The 18,875-nt window shown below is 39.8% G+C and overlaps 1 protein-coding gene across 1 annotated transcript; it reads right to left on the bottom strand.

Moving 5' to 3' along the window:
• Nucleotides 1–815: 815 nt before the first annotated feature.
• Nucleotides 816–18,162, bottom strand: pklr (pyruvate kinase L/R; the record flags this gene model as incomplete). Its single annotated transcript, XM_010790861.1, has 13 exons — nucleotides 17,987–18,162; nucleotides 13,782–13,946; nucleotides 12,890–12,981; nucleotides 12,671–12,802; nucleotides 11,275–11,461; nucleotides 10,021–10,294; nucleotides 9,204–9,354; nucleotides 8,309–8,461; nucleotides 8,058–8,224; nucleotides 6,364–6,430; nucleotides 5,073–5,187; nucleotides 3,070–3,097; nucleotides 816–1,022 (listed from the first exon to the last, which is right to left on the bottom strand). Coding segments are annotated over exons 1-13 (1,763 nt in total), but the record flags the coding sequence as incomplete, so codon positions are not given.
• Nucleotides 18,163–18,875: the final 713 nt, after the last annotated feature.

Raw genomic sequence — 18,875 nt, 5'->3', positions numbered from 1 at the left:
AGCTCCCCTTTTCTAATAAACAAATGTTACTTTCACCAGCTGATTCCGATTCATCCTTTTACATGTGTTAATAGTCAAATTCCAATAGTTAAGTAAACTATCAAAATCATCCTAATGACCACAGTGGTCAGTCCACTTACCCAGGAATTTTGAGTTGAACAATTACAGGAATATTATGTCTTTATGTTCTAATAATGTAAACGTATTTTAGTTAATTGTTACCACAGAACATTTGCATAATGTTTTAAACATAAAGCATGTTATCTTTCTCTAAAATAATAACATTCTGGCAACATAAACTAATCTAACTTGCAGCTGAAAACATTTTAAGAACAGTAGGGCATAATGTTCTAACAATGTTATCAACAACATTTTAAGAATGTTTTTAGAGAACGTTATCCTACCTTTCAGAAGAACATTCTGGGAACCAAAATAAAAGCTTCTGCTGAAAACGTTTTAAGAATAGGGGGGCATAATTTTCTAACAATGTTATCACCAAACATTTTAAGAATGTTTTTAGAGAACGTTATCCTACCTTTCAGAAGAACGTTCTGGGAACCAAAAGAAAACTTCCCGCTGAAAACATTCCTAGAACAATGAATGTAACATTCTCAGAATGTTTTTAGAACCATAAATGTCTAGCTGGGCTACTTTCTGCAGGTCTCCCTTGAAAAAGAGATCAATTATCTCAATGGGACCACCTGGTTAAATAAAGGTTTGAAATTCAATTAAAATTAAAATGTATGGTTACAGAGCTGCTGTATTGATATTCTCGACCATAAACATAATTAACTCCCCCAAACGTGTCGCCTGACCTGGGGTCCAGCAATATCTCAGTGTTGTCCTCTTTGATGATGCCGGTCCTGAAGTTGAGAACCAAGTCGACCATGAAGAGAGTGTCGGAGACGACGTTGAAGATGATCCACGAGGGAGTGTTCTCCTCTCTAAAGAAAGTGATGCCCACTGGCAGGATGATTAAGTTCCCCATCATCAACATCAGCATTAACAGGTCCCAGTAGAATCTACAGAGATTGAGAGAAAGAAAGTCAACTTTTAATGCTTTTTATGTTTGTTTTCTGAGTGTAAAATATTCTGCTGTAAGTTTAAGACATTTGTTTTCTGCTGCATTGAGAAAGTGACAAGTCTCCCACAATGCAATGCACAAAGGAACTGGTGGAGCTGTTGACTGCTGGAAATGTTTCATTAAATTGTGAGTGGTGGTAAAACAGCTCCAGACAGATGTTGGAAAAAAAAAGATGTGTTATATCTTAGAAAACCTTTTTTCATTTCTATCTCTGAAGTTTAATTAGCGATGACATTCAAATGTCCTAATATCCCACATATCATGGGATAGAATGGAAGAAATGGTCTTGGGAATCCACATTGTCCAACGCAATGAGCCAGAGCCCACAGAATGGAGTCATAGTGATCAACAAACAAACAATAAATCACTGTTAACTGAGAAACCTTAGATTTAGAGCTGCTAGTCATCTCAACCAAAATAATTAAAACAATTACTGGTTCCAGTTTTCTGTTGTCAGCATTTGCTCATGAAACTGCTTTATTTCTTGATACCTGGGCTTTTAAAAAATTAAAAACGTCTTTTTAACTCAAGTTTGTGTGATTGATCAGTCGTGACCTGAAATTATTCAGTACTGGCGAAGATAAATGGCTTAAGTTGTAAACATTTGATTCAGTATTCAACCCTGTTTATTACAAAAATGCTGCTGCCAGTTAAAAGCTTTGTTCATATCTTTTTTTAAACGGTCAATTCAGTTGTGATAAATGCATTTATTTGACATACTACGTACTTTGAATTAGGGCTTTGCTTGTCGTAAACCTGAAAAATGTAGCTTAAATATTAAATTTTACGAGACATTCAGATTGGCAAAGCCTCCCAAGGTTCCCTTCGTCCCTCTACGTCTGTCTCTATTTCTAGATTCAGTTCAGTTCAGCTCTGCTTTATTGGTATAAGAGATAAAAGATGTAAATGAAATTGTCCTCAGGGAAACATTCAAGGCTGCCATGCAAAAACTGCAAATGAGATTTCAGCAGTGCTTGTATCCTGACTTGTATATCAAACAAAACATTTAACATTTCACGAGTCATGACTGCGCGCAACTTAAAATGTAACTTAAAATTGACCAACAAACATCAGACATCATCCCGGAGGAGAATATTTGTGTAGCATGGGTTAGAAACTTTTGAAAATGTAAGCAGCAGAGGTCTAAATGTACAGACTTTAAGTCCTGTTGTGTATCTAGTCGAGGGCCAAAGATAATACATCCTTCATATCCCGTAATACATGCAGTATCTGTCATTTGGACCATTGTTCCCTTCTCCTTCAAACCAGACCTCCAGTTTGTACACAGGCGGGCATGTGATATAATAGGTTTCTAAGGGGAAAATGTATCCACAGAACTGCTTGCTTTGGGAAAGAAGTGCGTAAACAACTCGATCAATGAGACTTTGATGATAATGAACGAGCTGTCAGAGTTTAAATACATAAAGACATATCTCGATTTTAGTTTCTTTGTCCACCGTGGAGGCATGCGAGAATGTTTTATTCAAGAATTCAGGGTAACACAGCGGTGTCAATCTTTTAGTGGGTGTCGTATTATTTTGAAGGTTTCCAGAGCAACAAAAAACACAGTTCAGTTTTTAACGACCGAGTAGATTTCTCCATGAATGTTAAACCACCCTCATTTTGTTAATTAGGTAGAGTGCCCCTTTTAAAGATAATTTCATATAGATTTGGGTGTGCAAACATCTTTGAGACTACTTTCCCCTCCCCCTTCTACAAGCACCATCTTTTCTTCCATTTAATCCCTTCATTTCTGATTCCTTTTTATATATTTGTATGTTGAATTTTCAATATATACAGTATAGTCTCCCATTTGTTACACTCCCTGATCCAGACGCTGAGTCTAAAAACTTGAGGATCATCCAAGAAGAAGAAGTGCAGATTCTTCCTGGAAGCATTCTTCATATGCAGGAGTGGTATATGATGTAAATGCTTCTCTGCAGACAGGTTCATCCTTTGTAATAATTAGTCCATCTTTTATCTACCTCAAAAACAGAGCATAACTGAACTGAACTGAAAAAGAGAGACAGACAAAGAGAGACAAAGGGAGGCATATGATCGGTAACCTTGGGAGGCTTCATCGTTTTGCTCGGTGATGTATAGCTGTCTCGTAAAAAAAGCTGTCAGTGATTAAAGAACGACACAAGAGGCGTTCCAATCATCTGGAGATGACTCCTGTCGTCTCTCTGTCTGTTTCCTTCTAATCCCTTCATCCATCACCTTGACCCGTATCAGTGACTTGCTTCCTTCTGCATCTTCTCTCTTCATCTACACACACACGCACTCTCTTTCTGAGACGAAGTACTCTCAAGCTCCAGGGTCGATTGCTATTGAGCTCTAATTTAGTAACACAACCTCATGTGGTGTGACGCTGCCGCTCCACTGATGAGGATTAAGTATGAGTCATCACTCCTGCTACACCAACACACAAACACACACACTTCTCCCTGACTTTGTCACTTATATGACAGATGTATCATTTTATAGTCACTGGCAATAAAGACAGGGATTATAAACACAGAAACACGATACCGAGGTTCTGCAGCTCCTGCTGAGACGTGGCTGGATGATGATGATCATGACCTTGAGGACATGCTTCTAACTCTGATTCTAGGAAATAATTGGACTTTTTGAGATGTCAATGTTCAATAGAAGCCATTTTTGGTGTTAGTTTCAAAGTTGTGAAAAATGACTAATTGCATTTACATACCCAATGTACGGAAATATAGTTTTAAGGAATCTGTACTTTACACTACTTAGCTGTATTTCCATGTTATGCTACTCTATACTACTTAGCTATATTGCACTTTTGAACTCAACCACATATATTTGACCGTTATGATAACCAGATACTTAGCACTAGAAAAAAACATATAAAAAGGATAATTTTATGAATAACGAATAAGTAGCCTTAAAATGCAGTGTGACTGGTGCCACTTATTTTGAAATATCTGAAAAAATAAGTAGCATAGGCTTACATAGTGGCCTTTAGACTTGAAATGTATTATTTTTAGTATGTAAGTATAGGTTACCTCCACTGTTCATTATACAGTATACATGATCTTTTCTGGAATAAGACCTATTAAATGATTTCTCCCGACATGTCTATAAACATAAACACACACAGACTTGGACATAGTTGTGCATTGTTGCAATGTTCTCCTCTCAGACAGCTCACATAGATTTAAATGACGGTTCATCTGTTCTCATCTGTATTTAGCTATCATGTTTTAGTCTGCTGAGTAACGATAACACTTGAGATTGCTGCATTCACCAGCCTCTGTGCACAAGACGTGCTGTTGTCACCGAGATGAGAGACCAATCAGAGAAAACAAGCAGAAAGACAGGAGGAGATGATGTGAGGGTTTGTCATGTTGCCAAAACACTTGACAAGGCGATGGACTGATGCAACACCGACTCGTGTGTAGTGTGAACTGTATGGTTTAATAGTGTCACACAGTCTCACACACAGATAGTAATTGCAAATGCAATCAAAGCTGATCTCCAAGCCTCATCAGTATTCCATCTTAACATGAGCAGGTGCTGGAAAGTTACCTGCATCTTCCTGCTCTGCTAACTCTACTCTAATCAAGGCCAAGTGTCTCCAGAGCGGACCGTGATTGGTTCCCTGCTCGCCATTGGCCAGGTGTCAGTTCTGAACAAGTTTCCACCCATCATCCTGCCAGACGTACAGACACACGAGCACAGCAGCAGCCGGCTATTACATCACAAATCCTTGTTACCCATTTTACTGTCACCGAACCTGTCTCAACACGACTCATCTGTGGCGATAATCAAACCGCCTGACTTCCTGTTGTCACCTCTCTTCTCACTTTCAATGCTCTTTGTGTTCCAGTGTATGCACTCTTCTTCTATCTTTCGTTGTGTATGTTGTGCATCGGCAACCCATCTCTTCTTAATAACACACACACACACACACACACACACACACACACACACACACACACACACACACACACACACACACCTATGTCCATGCCGAAGTTGACCCTGTTGTCTACATCGTCAGCCCAGACGGGAGCAGGCAGAGGGTGGAAGAGCACGGGAAACACTCCTCTCAACAGCTGCGACTGACGGGCAACCTGAGGGAGAGGACCAAATATATCAAGGTTTTGTAACATAGTGAGCGTCAAAAAACGACCAATTACCTACAATTAAGGCACTACATAAAAGCCACACATCATTTGGAAAAGATTAAATGAGACCAAAAGTATCAAACAGTAATTGAAAAACAAATCTCCTATATGTAAACCACTGATAAGTAATTTGATCATCCATTCGAGGCTATACGGCCAAATTACTTCATGATCTTTGTAATGCAGTGGTTCCTAACCATTTTGGTGTGTGAAAAATCAATATAGTAATCTCTATTTGTGACCCCTAATCACAGGTCACAATGAAATGAGTTATGATGAGTTACAACAAAGAGAGATTTGCCCAGAAAACACATTAGAAGATCTTAATCATGTTAAATAACTTTGACCTTTCCACTTTTTTCACCTTTAATCTAAAAAAAAAGACATAATGATAATTATAATAATAATAATTATCTGATAATTATAGTTTGAACTACCAACTACGCTATTAAGTTTTATATTATTACGGTTAAGGTTATTTTGACTTTGTATAAATATATTAGTGATGCTTTTGCTTTGTTTTATTTAAGCAACAGGCCTTTTTTTCACTGCTTATTTGTTTTGACATTATTGGTTCCGTTTCATTTCTGAAGTAAATGTTGTATCCCATCACATACTACACATTATTTGTATTTCAACAGGGGACTCTTGGAAAAGAGATATTGCTCTAAGTTGGTTTCTGCTGTATAATAAAGGTTTCAACATTCAAAAAGACCATCCTGTGATCTGGGGGTTGTCATACGGTCCCAGGGTCAAGACCCATGCAAGCAGCCGTCCACAGAACTGAGTGTCCACACCACAGATGTTCTGTATGACCTCCATTCATTTAAAATCACAAGTAATCTTGATTTACTCTGAAGCACATTGTGAAACATTCATGTTCTTTTTAATCAACTGTTCCATAAAACAGAAATACACTCCAGTGAAATATACCAACACAAGTGCTCAGTCGATGAGAGCTATTAGACATCTTCAGTGCCGTCATCATTGACAACAAAAGACAGTGAGAGTGAACGTTAATTGTATAACACGTTGTGCAGTTTTGGAAAGTGTGACTCATCAACAATTAGGTTGTTTTTCAGCAAGACAAAAGCTCTGCTGGTTCAGAGGGACAGACTGTACCTGAGGGCTCCTGGTGATGGAAATGATGGGACAGCGAGGACGGTACCTGGACAGGAGATGTGCCGCCCTGGAGATATGGAGAGGGAACACATTTCAGCAAAGGTTGGCACCTAAGCACGTCTCAACAACTATTATATGAATTTTCCTTGGGCACCATCATCCAATACAAATCTGAAATGTATCCAGTCTTTTTTGAAATTCTCATCTGATTATAAATGGTGTGCACGCTTACACGCTAAACTAAGGCTTTCAATATGCTAAACATTTCACCTGCTTGAAAATCAGCCTTCCAGCGTCTCAACATGCCTACATTAGCATTCAGATCAAAGCACTTCCGTGTCTAAAGTACACTCTTGCACAGCTGATAGCATCGCTGTAGACTCTTCGTCTTGTTTGATTACAATCTTAATATAAAATCAAGGTCAGCTGTGTCTGCTCAGCCTTTTGGGTTAATTTACACAGCAAAGCATTCAGAACCCACACAAATGCACACAAACTTAAGAGGAACACAGCACACATTATAGTCAACATCAGATATCCTAATGATTTTAGAAGATAAGGAAGAAAGAGTACTGCAATGTTCAATCTGCAGCTTTGCTTGAGAGGAACATCACATTGGTTGTTCCAGCCTTTTAAAGAGACTGTGTGCATATCCAGGGGGAAGAGGGGAAACTCAAAAACCTTGAGTGACATGTTTACTCAGTGTGGGCATGCTTAAAGGAATAAAAAAAGCCAGCTGACTACCCTGGGATTTAAATCATATTGGATGGTTCCACACGACGGATCAGTGTCCAACGCCACCATTCAGGAGTAAATCAGGAAGTGGTGTGTCTGTACGTCAGGAGGTGGAAGGTTACACTGCAGAGGTCGGGGTCGTGGAGCGGCTGTCTTTCATGAAGGAGAGTGGACTATGACTTCAGTTGAAGAGAGGCAATCCAAGTTCACCTTTGATTAACTGTAATTACAATCTTTCCTTAACCTTATGAAACTAGTTTGACATTACAGATTAGATAATGAACAGTTTTGCACCTTTTATATGGAAGCCGTGGCATCAGTGTCTGTAGTGTAAAAGCGCTTTGAATGGTGGAAAGGCTAATTGCACTATATAAAGGCAAGTCTGTTTATAATTTGCCTGGTGATATGTTAAATATATATACAGGGTCTAGTTGATAGGGAATTGATATTTTTCCTCTCTTTCCCAGCACAGGCACACGGCCTTGTGGGAACTGTTTTTACCAGTATGATAAGGCAGGCCCTTTCTCCGTGTTTGGCTTCAACTATAGCTGTGTCTTAGATATGACCATTAAATAATATTTTCTTCAGACAACACCAGGAAGGTTTGAGCCCACCAGGGACAGGATTTGCAGCGTCTGGTAGTATAATGTTGATATGGATCAGGAGTATTAAAGTGTCAGGAACAGAGGAAGAGAGCTTCAGAGTTAGCAGAAGCTGACAGAAGCTGTCTCTGCAATTGTAAATTCTCCGGCCGTAACTTCACATAAATCTTCAGTGTCTGACATCAGTTCGAAGCTCTTCAGTGTACTCCTCCTAATAATATAATCATTAAACCATCAAATAATAATTTTATCTTGGGGGTCTGTAAATTATAACATTTTATTTATATACTGTGATGGACTGTAAATGTTAACTTTAGTAACTCTTTCTACTAAGGCAATACACTTGGCTATACACACCTGCCGCTGGTGGTGAGGACTATGATGGCCCCAGCGCAGCACTTGAAGGAGGACTCTACCGCTCCGATGGCAGTGACCTCTGTGGGGTCAGAGGAGAGAGGAGTGAGGCGACGCAACTCCTCAAACAGCTGCTGGTGGAAAATGGCCCCCTCAGCCTCCCTACAGATCTGAGAGACAGAGACAGAGAGCGTTATCAGAGGGCACCACAATAAGTAACACAACGGACATCATGCACACACAGAAACACACACCGAGTGCATCATCGCGACTGCTTCCACAGGAAACAGTCCTTTGGCCGTCTCCCCAGATAACATTACACAGTCTGCTCCATCCAGCACGGCGTTGGCCACGTCACTGCCCTCCGCTCTGGTTGGCCGTGGGTGGGCCACCATGCTCTCCAGCATCTACAAAAACATTATGCATTAGTCTTTTAACCACAACCAAGATGTGACCACTTAGGGGATTGGTTCAATGAATTCATTACAAATAAACCACTTTGTATGTCACTAGATGAGAAGTAATGTAAGGCAGACAGGGCGTTAGAGAGAGAATGAGGGTAGGGGATAATGGCTCTTTGGATGATTGGGCGGCAGTAAAGGAGAAATTAGAGATAATTGATCGAAGCAGGGGAGTATGACTTCTCAAGATCATTATTGACATGCCGAGACTCTGAATGAGTCAATAAGCAGGGCAGACGGATGCAAAATTAGATTTCTCACAGCGTTGTCTCAGGAACTGTATTTTTCTAGTAGTTAATGCTGATTACTGTACGTGTGTGTGGAGGGGGGGTTGATTGTGTGCGCAGGTATTGAGTAGCAAAGCTGCCATAACGCCGTCACTCTGTGTCAGGAGCTGTAGCATAAACAAGATACAGCAGTGTGACTCAACATGGCTGCAGGAGTGTGTGAGTGTGCAACGGGAGAGGGGTGTTACAGAGAGGAAATGTGTGTGAGGCTGAATTGAATGGAAGTAAGTGTGAGTGCATAATGTAGAAGTGCAAGGTTAATATGTGCCTGTTGAGTTTTAATGTTAGTTATTTCAACCCATTTGACGCGGTCGGAAAACTCTGCAGTTGAGAGTCTAAATCTACATATTCATAGATTCTGCATCTTTCTTTGTGTGCTTGTGTATGTGGTCTCCCCTGACCTGGGTGGCACAAATGACTGGCTTGCCGGCAGAGTTGCAGCGTCCAATCATCATCTTCTGGGCAATGAAGACTTTCTCCGCCGGGATTTCGATCCCCAGGTCGCCCCTGGCAACCATGACGCCGTCACTCTCAGCTAGGATCTCCTGAAAGCTGACAGATAGATTAGAGGAGGATGAGGAGACAAAGGATTGAGAGTTTAGGATAAAGATGAAAGGGAGTTGGGGGGGGAAAGCACAAAAAGAGTGGCAAGCAGCGATGAAGAAGCAGAGGCACGAAAATGAGGATGATAATGTTTGTTTCTGTGCATTATAATTATTCAAATGCAGGTCACGGTCTGCAAAAATAGGATTTGGCTCAAAGCTGCTGGATCTTGAAAACATGGTGAAGATGTTAGTGTTTTCTTATGCTCTAAAACCAAATGCATATGTAAGCAGTGCAATCAAGTAAAATGCTAATCTAAGACTAATTCTGCAACAGGAATAGTATAACAGTATCAATGTTGAAAAATGACATCATGGATCATTAAATATTTATTAGACGATTAAGTTTTGGGACATTTTATTTAAATGTAGTTAAACGCTATCAGCAGTCAACGTGTAGCAGGAGGAAACGAGAGATGAGTAATTGGGATAAGAGAGCTGTGACATACATTTTGTGAGATATGAGAAGTGGCAGCTATAACTCAACCAGACAGACACAAATTGCTTAGCATAAAAGTGTCAATCCATCACCTGTCACACCCTCCTGCCTCCAGCTACTTTAAATAGCCATGCCCGCCCTAATGTTTTAAACCCATAAATATTTCCCTTGACTCACTTCTGAACCCCTTGCCGGCTTTCCACCTTGCTGATCACTTTGATGTCCCTCCCGTGTGGCCCCAGAGTTCGCCGCACGTCTTTGACATCCTGGGCCGAGCGGATGAAGCTGGCGAATACGATGTCGATGCCCTGCGCCACCCCGAACCTCAGGTCGGCCTCGTCTCGCTCGCTGACCGCGTGCAGGTTGATGAGGTTGCAGCCGGGCAGGTTAACACCTTTACAACTGCACAGCAGCCCCCCCGACTCCACCACGGTGTCCACCCAGTCAGCTCCTAGAGAGGAGTTAGGGAACAAGAGGTCAACTAAAGGACACTTTATGAATTGTGGATAGCCAAAACCCCCCAAAAAGACAATTTCTGTGAAGAATATGCTCTTAACTTCAGTGGATCGATAAAAGGTATAGCTGATAAGATTTACTCTATAATAGTGTGGGATACATCATCTTGCTGGAGATAATGAAGATTTCCAATGTAAGCTTTAGCATGCATTTGACACTTCAAATCAAATCAAATCAAGTTTTATTTATATAGTACATTTATAAACTATTTTTGGTCTAGCCAAAGTGCTGTACATATAATAAAAATAGCCTACAGTAGAGACACTTTACAGCTAATACAATAGCACAGATTGTTCAGAATATCAGTATGAGAAAAAAACGACACCCTCTATCCTTAGACCCTCACATCGTACAAGGAAAATCTTCCGGAGAAAACCCACAGTTTAAAGGGAAAAAATGTACACTTATTGTAGGAAGGTCCTTAACATTTATTTGGGATTTTTTTAAATTATAAATCTAATATAAATCCCAGCTGTATATTCCAGGTGACCCACTACATAAAACTGTTGAGGCCCAGATAGGATACAGACTAGCATAATGGTGGGTTAGCAGATTTTGTGACCACATTTAAAAAAAATGTATTTACAGGTTATTCAGCTCTTTTGAAAAACATCTGATTCAACAGTGCCAATCATTATGTGACCAAATGAGGTGGTCCTCGCACATTGTTGCTACAAATAGATTTATTAGAGTAACAAAATATAGAATAGGTCCAATAGGACTTTGCATAGACCACAATCAAAGTGAGGGATAGCAGTTAGTAGTAGAATAAAGAAACAAATGCTATGTTTTTGTACATGCATCTATTACATGAATTACACTGCAATCAAATAATGATAAGTTATAATAATATATAAGTAACACAAGAGGTAAGCAATGCAGAAATGCTTGTTTTTTCAACTTTATGTGCATTACCTGTTTCTAACACTTTGAGTCCAATGAGGCCGTCATCTATAAAGATCTTGTCTCCCTTCTTGCTGACTTGGGGCAGGCTCGGGTAATCCACCCAGACCATCTTCCCGTCTGTTTTGTCTTTGTCACTCTCTGACGTCAGCACACGGACATGGCTGCCCTTTTCCAGCTCCGCCTCCCCCTCCACTTTCTATACAAAGAAAAACACACACAAAGAGGACAGAAAAGCAACCTTTAAGTAAACATAATCTCAGTATTCAACTCATTTTTACCACAAGACTCAATCAGTGCATTGTGTTGTGCACTGAACAGCGTTTTCTCCATGTGTTATTTTAAGATACTGTATTTGCGAGAACGTTTCGACAGACAGACCCAGACTTGCAAGCTGTTGCTGTTGACCATGAACATAAGAATCTCAGATATTTTAGTGCTACATTTTTCTCAATGAATATATTCTCCACTTGTATGAAAGACTAACGTTACAGCTACCCTCCTAGATCTCATCTTGTAATATATATTTAGTTCATGTTCTATCTGTTGGCACTCGCAGAAAAAATAAGGAAGATCAAATATTTATATTCCTCTGCTTGCTTTTGCTAAACCACAATCTGCATCTGAGCCGAGCTGAAGCCTGATGATCCGACACCACATGCTGCCGAAGCACAGGCGGGTTTCATTTAATGGCATGCCGTGCTTTACTGAGCAAATGTGTGCTATGAATAATTCTGGTAATTAAGATAAGCAAATGATGATGATAACGTGACAGACCTCCACTGTACGGGTTAAAACTTCCCACAAAAAGGCCCACTGCTTTTTACTTGCAATTTGTTGAATTCTAATATTGTTGTCTTTATTTACTTGTTTGTTTATGATTTAATTTGAAGCGTGAAACTATCGACATTTTTCCTGTCAATGTGAAATGTCTGAGTTTTGTAAGGCCAAGACATGACATATATGGTTACAAAAAAGATAATATATGTTATATAGAATATAAAAAACACAATTAAATGAAATGATGTATAACACATGTTATTATCTCCGGTTTATCTTCCTATTGAGCTATTTAACAGAATTAAGAAAAGACAAAACAAGCGAGAACCAGCGTGCAGCTAACACGTCCTGCAGAACATTTTCTGAACTAATCATCACTAATGAAGAGGTTTCCAAGAGCTTTGAGTTATTTGTTCAGCAAAGCAGACAGCATGCAACAACAAAACAAAGAACAACAAATCAAGATGATTAAAAAGAAAATGAGGACATAAAAAATGTAGGCAACAACCGATAAGAAATGATGAGGATAGAAAGCAGTCGACAACCTGTCAGCACGTCTCACAGCTGACTGGATGTGAGCGGTGGATTAGCTTCAGACGGTTTGTTGGATCAAGCATGAGATGTTTACCCCTTTCACTAATCCAGTGCGGATCTCTGGACCCTTCGTATCCAAGGCGATGGCAACCGGCCGGTAATACAAGGGGTCAGAGGTTATCGTCTCCACCGCCTCTCGGATGTTTTTGATGGTTTCCCCGTGGTACTGAGAGACACATGGAGGGAGACGGAGAATCAACACATGACTAACTGAGAGTAACGGCACACAGAGAAGTGCTGTACATAGGCCTACCTCATGTGAGCCATGGGAGAAATTAAGGCGTGCGATATTCATTCCTGCCTTGATCATCTCGTGGAGTTTGGGGATTGATCGGGATGCAGGACCTTAAAAACACAGAAGTAAGATATAGAACATTTTATATTAAAACAAAGCTGAAGCAATAAGGAACATTTAGACCAAAATGAGTCAAATAAAGTCAATGGTTCCAGGTCTCAAATTTGGCAATTTGCTGCTTTTGTGTTTACAATAGTGGTGAAGTGAAAACCTTTGTGTTTCGGACTGTGAATTTGCATAAGCAATTTAAATGTGTCATTTTGCATTCTGGAAACAAATTCCTGACATTTTATTGGCCAACAATATAATTGGAAGCGATTGATACATTGAAATTGAGATGGGGAGTTAATCTTGAATTGTCATCACAATTAAAATAATGTTAATCTTCAGCGTGTTTTGGATATGCTCTAAAGCCACCATTGTTCTATGAAAATCAGCAAAGCAGTTTTTCCCTAATCCTGTTGACTGACAAACTGGACCAAAAAACATAATCTCCTTGGCTGAGATAATACATTCACTGGTCTATCTACCTTCTAGTTTATTCCTTTGGACACAAGAAATACCTGCCCTTGTGAGGAACGAAAGGTGATCTGGAAAATCAGAGCTTTCAAGAAAGTAGCAGTTAGTGTATTGTGTTTCCTTCTAGTAATCTTCTCCTGTTTTCTGGGCAGGAGAAAGGCCGAGTGAGCTTCACAGCCAAGACTTAAACTCTGCCAAAACACTGAGAGCCACCCAGCATCACCCCGGAGATGTCAGCCTGACCGACTGCCAGCGATGACAGAAATACAACAGTGGCAGAAAACAAACATGAAACTGAGACTCAGTGTCTGAGAACTGTGGTCACACTCACCAATGGTGCAGATTATGCTGGTGTTGCGCGCTGTGATTGGCTCCTGGTCGATGTCCAGCAGACAGAGATGCTCCAGGAAAGTGTCGGCCATGCTGGCATCGAGTTGCTGCCGTTGGATGAAAGAGTCGGGCAGTGTCATCTGATCAGAGTAGCGCCTGATGCGAGCTGTACGAAGAGGAAGCAGAGAATTTGAGAGAAATACTGTTAGCGGGATGAAGTCAGTCAGGGAAATTCAACCACTGACTGCAAAGACTTTAACCAAACACCTCTCAGTGTAAAGGATAAGGAAGAACAACACTTTGGTTAGCCTGAGTAGCATGTGTTGAGATAAAAAAGGCACCCAGATTTTACATTTACATTGTCAGTAAAAAGGAAATATATTCAGGCACACAGTCACAAAAATCCACATCACATAATGACCTGATATTAAGAAGAGGAAGAAGAAGAAGAAGAAGATTCGGAGGGATGAAACCCTCTTTAATGGTCACTCACACACAGTGACATTTGGCCTCTGCATTAACCCATCCTACCTTTCCAGGTTTTTACAAAAGTCTTTGAATATTTGCCTAACTTTTCCTTTTCAGATTGTTAAACATTTTGAGAATTGTTTAAGTTTTCCCTTCAGATTTTGAAATGATATAATGATTGATAGTTTAAGTAATGTAATTATGTTATAATGCCATAGTCTTTTGATTTAATATTATGAAGCTAATGTAAATATAATCCTATATTGAAGACACTGCAATTTAACAGATTACAGAATTGATTGTGGCATCTCAACCGTTAACTAAAGCATGCAGGGTTCATTACGTTTTACATGTTGACATTCATCTGTCTCAGTTATATACAAAAACTAAAGATACTCTGCAGGGAAGAAAATATTGTTTTGAAAAGCAACACATTTGAAAACAGGAAGAAACACTGGTATTAATGCCATGTAGGGGTAATCAAAAAGGGCTGTATTGTGACATTTGAAACAAATGAAAATACAAAAAGGGTCTCCACTCTAGGAATCCCTTGATATAAAGAAGTCTGTATTTCAGGAAACTGAAGGAAGGCATGCCGTTTAATACATTTTATCCTACCTTTTAAATGAACTGTTGCAACAGCGATCAGACTCAAATGCAGCCTTAGGATTAGGGAGAACATGATTCAGGCAGGTACAGTTTAGCATCTCTATAGCGACGCGCCGAGCTGTAGCGGTTCTAAATCTTTCCAAATCCTCAAACTCTTTGTGTAAATAATGCAGCAGACTTCCTTGCCACGATGCATAGAAGTGTCATTTTGCAATGGCTTACTCAGTTACTGCTGTGGAGTAGGCCGAAACCCTCTCCACAACAGTTACTATATCTCCTATTATAGAAACTATCCACAATGTTAGACTGTAATGTCCAATCAAACACACTACCATTATCATGCAAAAATGTTAATTCAATCCTAGCCTTCCTCAAGGAAACATTCACTCCACATGCTTCAAAGAAACAGTGTCTACACTTCAGCTGCAGTCTTTGGTGCGAACAGCTTAAGCTTAAGGTTAAGGTTAAGGTTAGGGTTAAGGTTAAGGTAGCAGGAGCTTGAAAGCCACATTAAGCCCAATTCCAAATGCTTTGGGATAAACTCCCCTCTCTCTGACAGAAACAGGAAATGTACTGAATGTTCGGAACAACGGTTTTAAATCAGCATATTTCGGAAAAAAAAACGAATACAAAATAAATATTATAAAACTCAAAATACGCTATAGTAGTTTTTCTTTTTTGTAAATCTTTTTGCTGCTTGGTTTTTATTAGTAGAGTCCATGTAAATAACAAAAACGTTGTCTATATTTTGAATGTCACTTATTGCGCACAGTTTGTACCTGTTTGCAAAAAAATGTTTTGTACACACATAGTCAGGTAGGGCAGTAGGTGAAGTCAGGCCGATGCAGAGTCACATTTGGAGGGCTTGATAACCCCCCTCCCACTCCCCTCCCCACACTTGTTGGTTTGGTTTGTGGCCGACCCTCCACGCGAACACTGAGTGGAAGTGAGTAGGGGGAGGGGAAGGTTTGGAATTGGGCCTTCAACTCTAATGGGACTGTTGAGGAGAGTGGGAACAGGTGCAAATGGGCGGGGCAGTGAGATGATGTGGAAAGGAGGGAAAGTCTCATGACATTGGGTGGATGGATGGAAAATGGCAATGAAAGGGCTTTGAGAGATGAAAGGAGGGACAGAGAGGCAGACTGTGACAGGAGAAAGGAAGAAGACAAACTGGTGTCGTCTCAGAAGAGGAACTGGAAGAGACTGATATGGCTATACTCTTTTGTTGTTGTGTAGTCTGTGTAGAAGGTATGCTCTTCCCTATCCTAATATTTACAGTGCTAATGCATTCTTCATGAGGAAATTATCATGAATAGATGAGTGTGAAAGCTAAATGTATACTTGAAAACTGGTGTGTTGCCAACGTTTAAACGATGCATGAATTGTTTGTTGTAAGACAACACATGCATATTTGGTGTTTTCGGCCACCCGATAAATATTAATATTACTCCTACAGCTCTGGTTTGGTCTCCACACATTTCTGAGGGAAATATCTGTCTCTTTAGCTGCTTTGTTCACCAGCTAGTCTTTTCCTGTGTGTTTCTGCTGCTGTTTGGTGTCCTATAGGAAATGGACTGCTACAGGAGTTGCTAATCAAAATGCTGAAGTTACAGAAGATTGCAAAACCAAAACAGAGCCAAAAGATAAGACGGCAGGATATTGCGTTCAGATGAAAAATTATCTTGGGCTTCATTTCTTCAAGCTGTCTTTTGAGCCATTGTTACTATACAAATTTGATTCCACATATTTCAGTAGACACTCAAAACAGTTTCTCAAAAGAGCCAATTTTTAACAAAAAAAAAAGTTGTTATGCTTATGTTATTATGTATTTTTTGTATCTCTTAAAACCTAAGACGTACAGCTCTGTAAGCCTTTTAACACTGACGTTTCCTGTCAACACTGCTGCTACTAAACCTGAGCGTACCGACCTGTAGACTGAGGCTGTGTCTTTCATGCAAAGCAATGTGGAACCTGGTTGAAGGCTCTGAAACAGTTCAATGCCATCCATTTTGAAGGATGTCAGAATCAATCATCCCTGCGATTTCAGCCACCACAGGGGAGGGGGGAGTAAAGACCATCGAGGGGAGGGACGAGAGTAGAGGCTTACAGACAAGGTCGCTGCAAACGGCACAATGTGAGCAAAGGGGTGAGGACAAAAGAGAGGAAGGAGGGGGGACGAGTGGAGGGCGAGGTGACGAACAACTAACGGGAATCTAACCACTAAAGGTTCCTATGGATCTACAAAGGAGTAATTCATTTATTTTTGCTATGCCTGCAGGACTAACAACTTGGTGACCTATATCATTTAATAGGGTTTTTTTTCAATTGTGTGCTATAAATTAAAGTGCTCTGTGGAGAATAGACAGAATGACAAAGAGGGAAGTCTGCAGAGGAAACTCCCTGGTGAAAACGGTGACTTTTCCTGTGGATTCGGTAGCTGTCAGTATTTTGTCCTCTCTTTCTGTTCCAGTCTTTCTCTCTCCCTCCACCTCCATGTGACCCAGTTCTCCCGCACCGCTGCACACATCATTACGTGTCCCACTGTCATCCTGCAGCCCTGACACATCCCACAGCGTACACATGGAAACACACGTACGTACACATGTGCATGCACGTACCTGTTACTGGAAGGCTGGCTAAAAATAAAGCAGGTCAAAGACAGTTGTGTTATCAGAAATGATGGCTGATAAGATGGGTGAGGCAGGTGATGGGTGTGTCCTGTTGCAGAAGGTCACATTCCTGCATGAACGCCGGTCACTGTACATGTGTGCAATGGACCGCTGAACCCAAGGTTAGAGAGCAACTGCTGCACTAAAGTTTAAAAAAGTAAAAGTATATGGCAAATGACTAAGTGATGCATAATCTTAACTACAAAAAACATCTGGATCATTTCTGATGAGATCATTTGATTTGTCATAACCACGGATATTGGAATATGATAAATGAATATAGCCACAAATACACATCATTAACGGCACATATTCTTTTATGTCTTTGCACGTTAACAGTTAATCCAGATAAAATAATTATTTCGGGATTTTTAATCATGCTCAAGTTCTATGACAAATATATAAAAGTTGTTAAAGCTCTGCAACACATATTATAAAATAACATTATTGTTCAACTTACCCATTTTACCCATAAATACATCCATTTTTAATAAGAAATCCACTGCAAAGTTCTTTCTTCTCAACTAGTTTATTTTTATTTCGATATACTGTAATTTGTCTATATTTCTCCTCTGCCTTTATCCTTGTCTGTGCTCAGGTCACGCACTTTTCATTCTGTAAGTTTAGCGTCAGCGGAACAAGCCGGGTTCAGTCTCGTTCCTTCAGTTTCACACTCTGACCCCTCTGATCCCCCTCGTCTCTCCTCCCACTCGCTCATTTGGATGGGGGCCATGCACTTCTTGCAACATAGGAAGGATTTTGGATGAATAAGTAGCCTGACTGGGTCAAGGTGATGCTAAATAAGGAAAGAATTTCATTTCACAGTGATGACACTAAACTATCAGGGTGCACTACAGTACAAAGTGATTTATTGTCACCCTAACTCCGAACCTGAAACACTATTAACCTCAAACAAAACGCTTTCTAGTACTCCCGAATGACTGTAAATTGTGCTGAAACTAAAAGAATCATTAACATTTCAATAGCTTCAAAGCAAAATGCCAAATATTATATACTCATACTTTGTTTCTTTTCTTTGTATTTCATTGCTGTAAAAGTTTTGGACAAATTAAACATTTAATGATATCAAATTAAAAAAAATGTACTTGTGCTTTTGTGAAACTTTTGATAGACTGGACAATTTATCAGTTAAATGTATAAATAATAAATGAACAGATGAATACATGAAGGAAGGATTCTAATAGGCCTATGTTAATAGGTCATTTATAAATGGCTGTACAGTAGTTTCCAGACAGCCGTTATAAATGTTAATAAGTTATTGAACAATCATTTTAGCCCAAATGGCTTAAAGCAAAGGTCAAAGGTAAAAATAATAATAATAATTAGTG

Source organism: Notothenia coriiceps, unplaced genomic scaffold (assembly GCF_000735185.1).
Source record: "Notothenia coriiceps isolate Sejong01 unplaced genomic scaffold, NC01 NC01_scaffold00034719, whole genome shotgun sequence".
Lineage (NCBI taxonomy): Eukaryota > Metazoa > Chordata > Actinopteri > Perciformes > Nototheniidae > Notothenia > Notothenia coriiceps.
The sequence above is the reverse complement of the archived record's forward strand: the minus strand, read 5'-3'. Positions and strand labels throughout refer to the sequence as shown.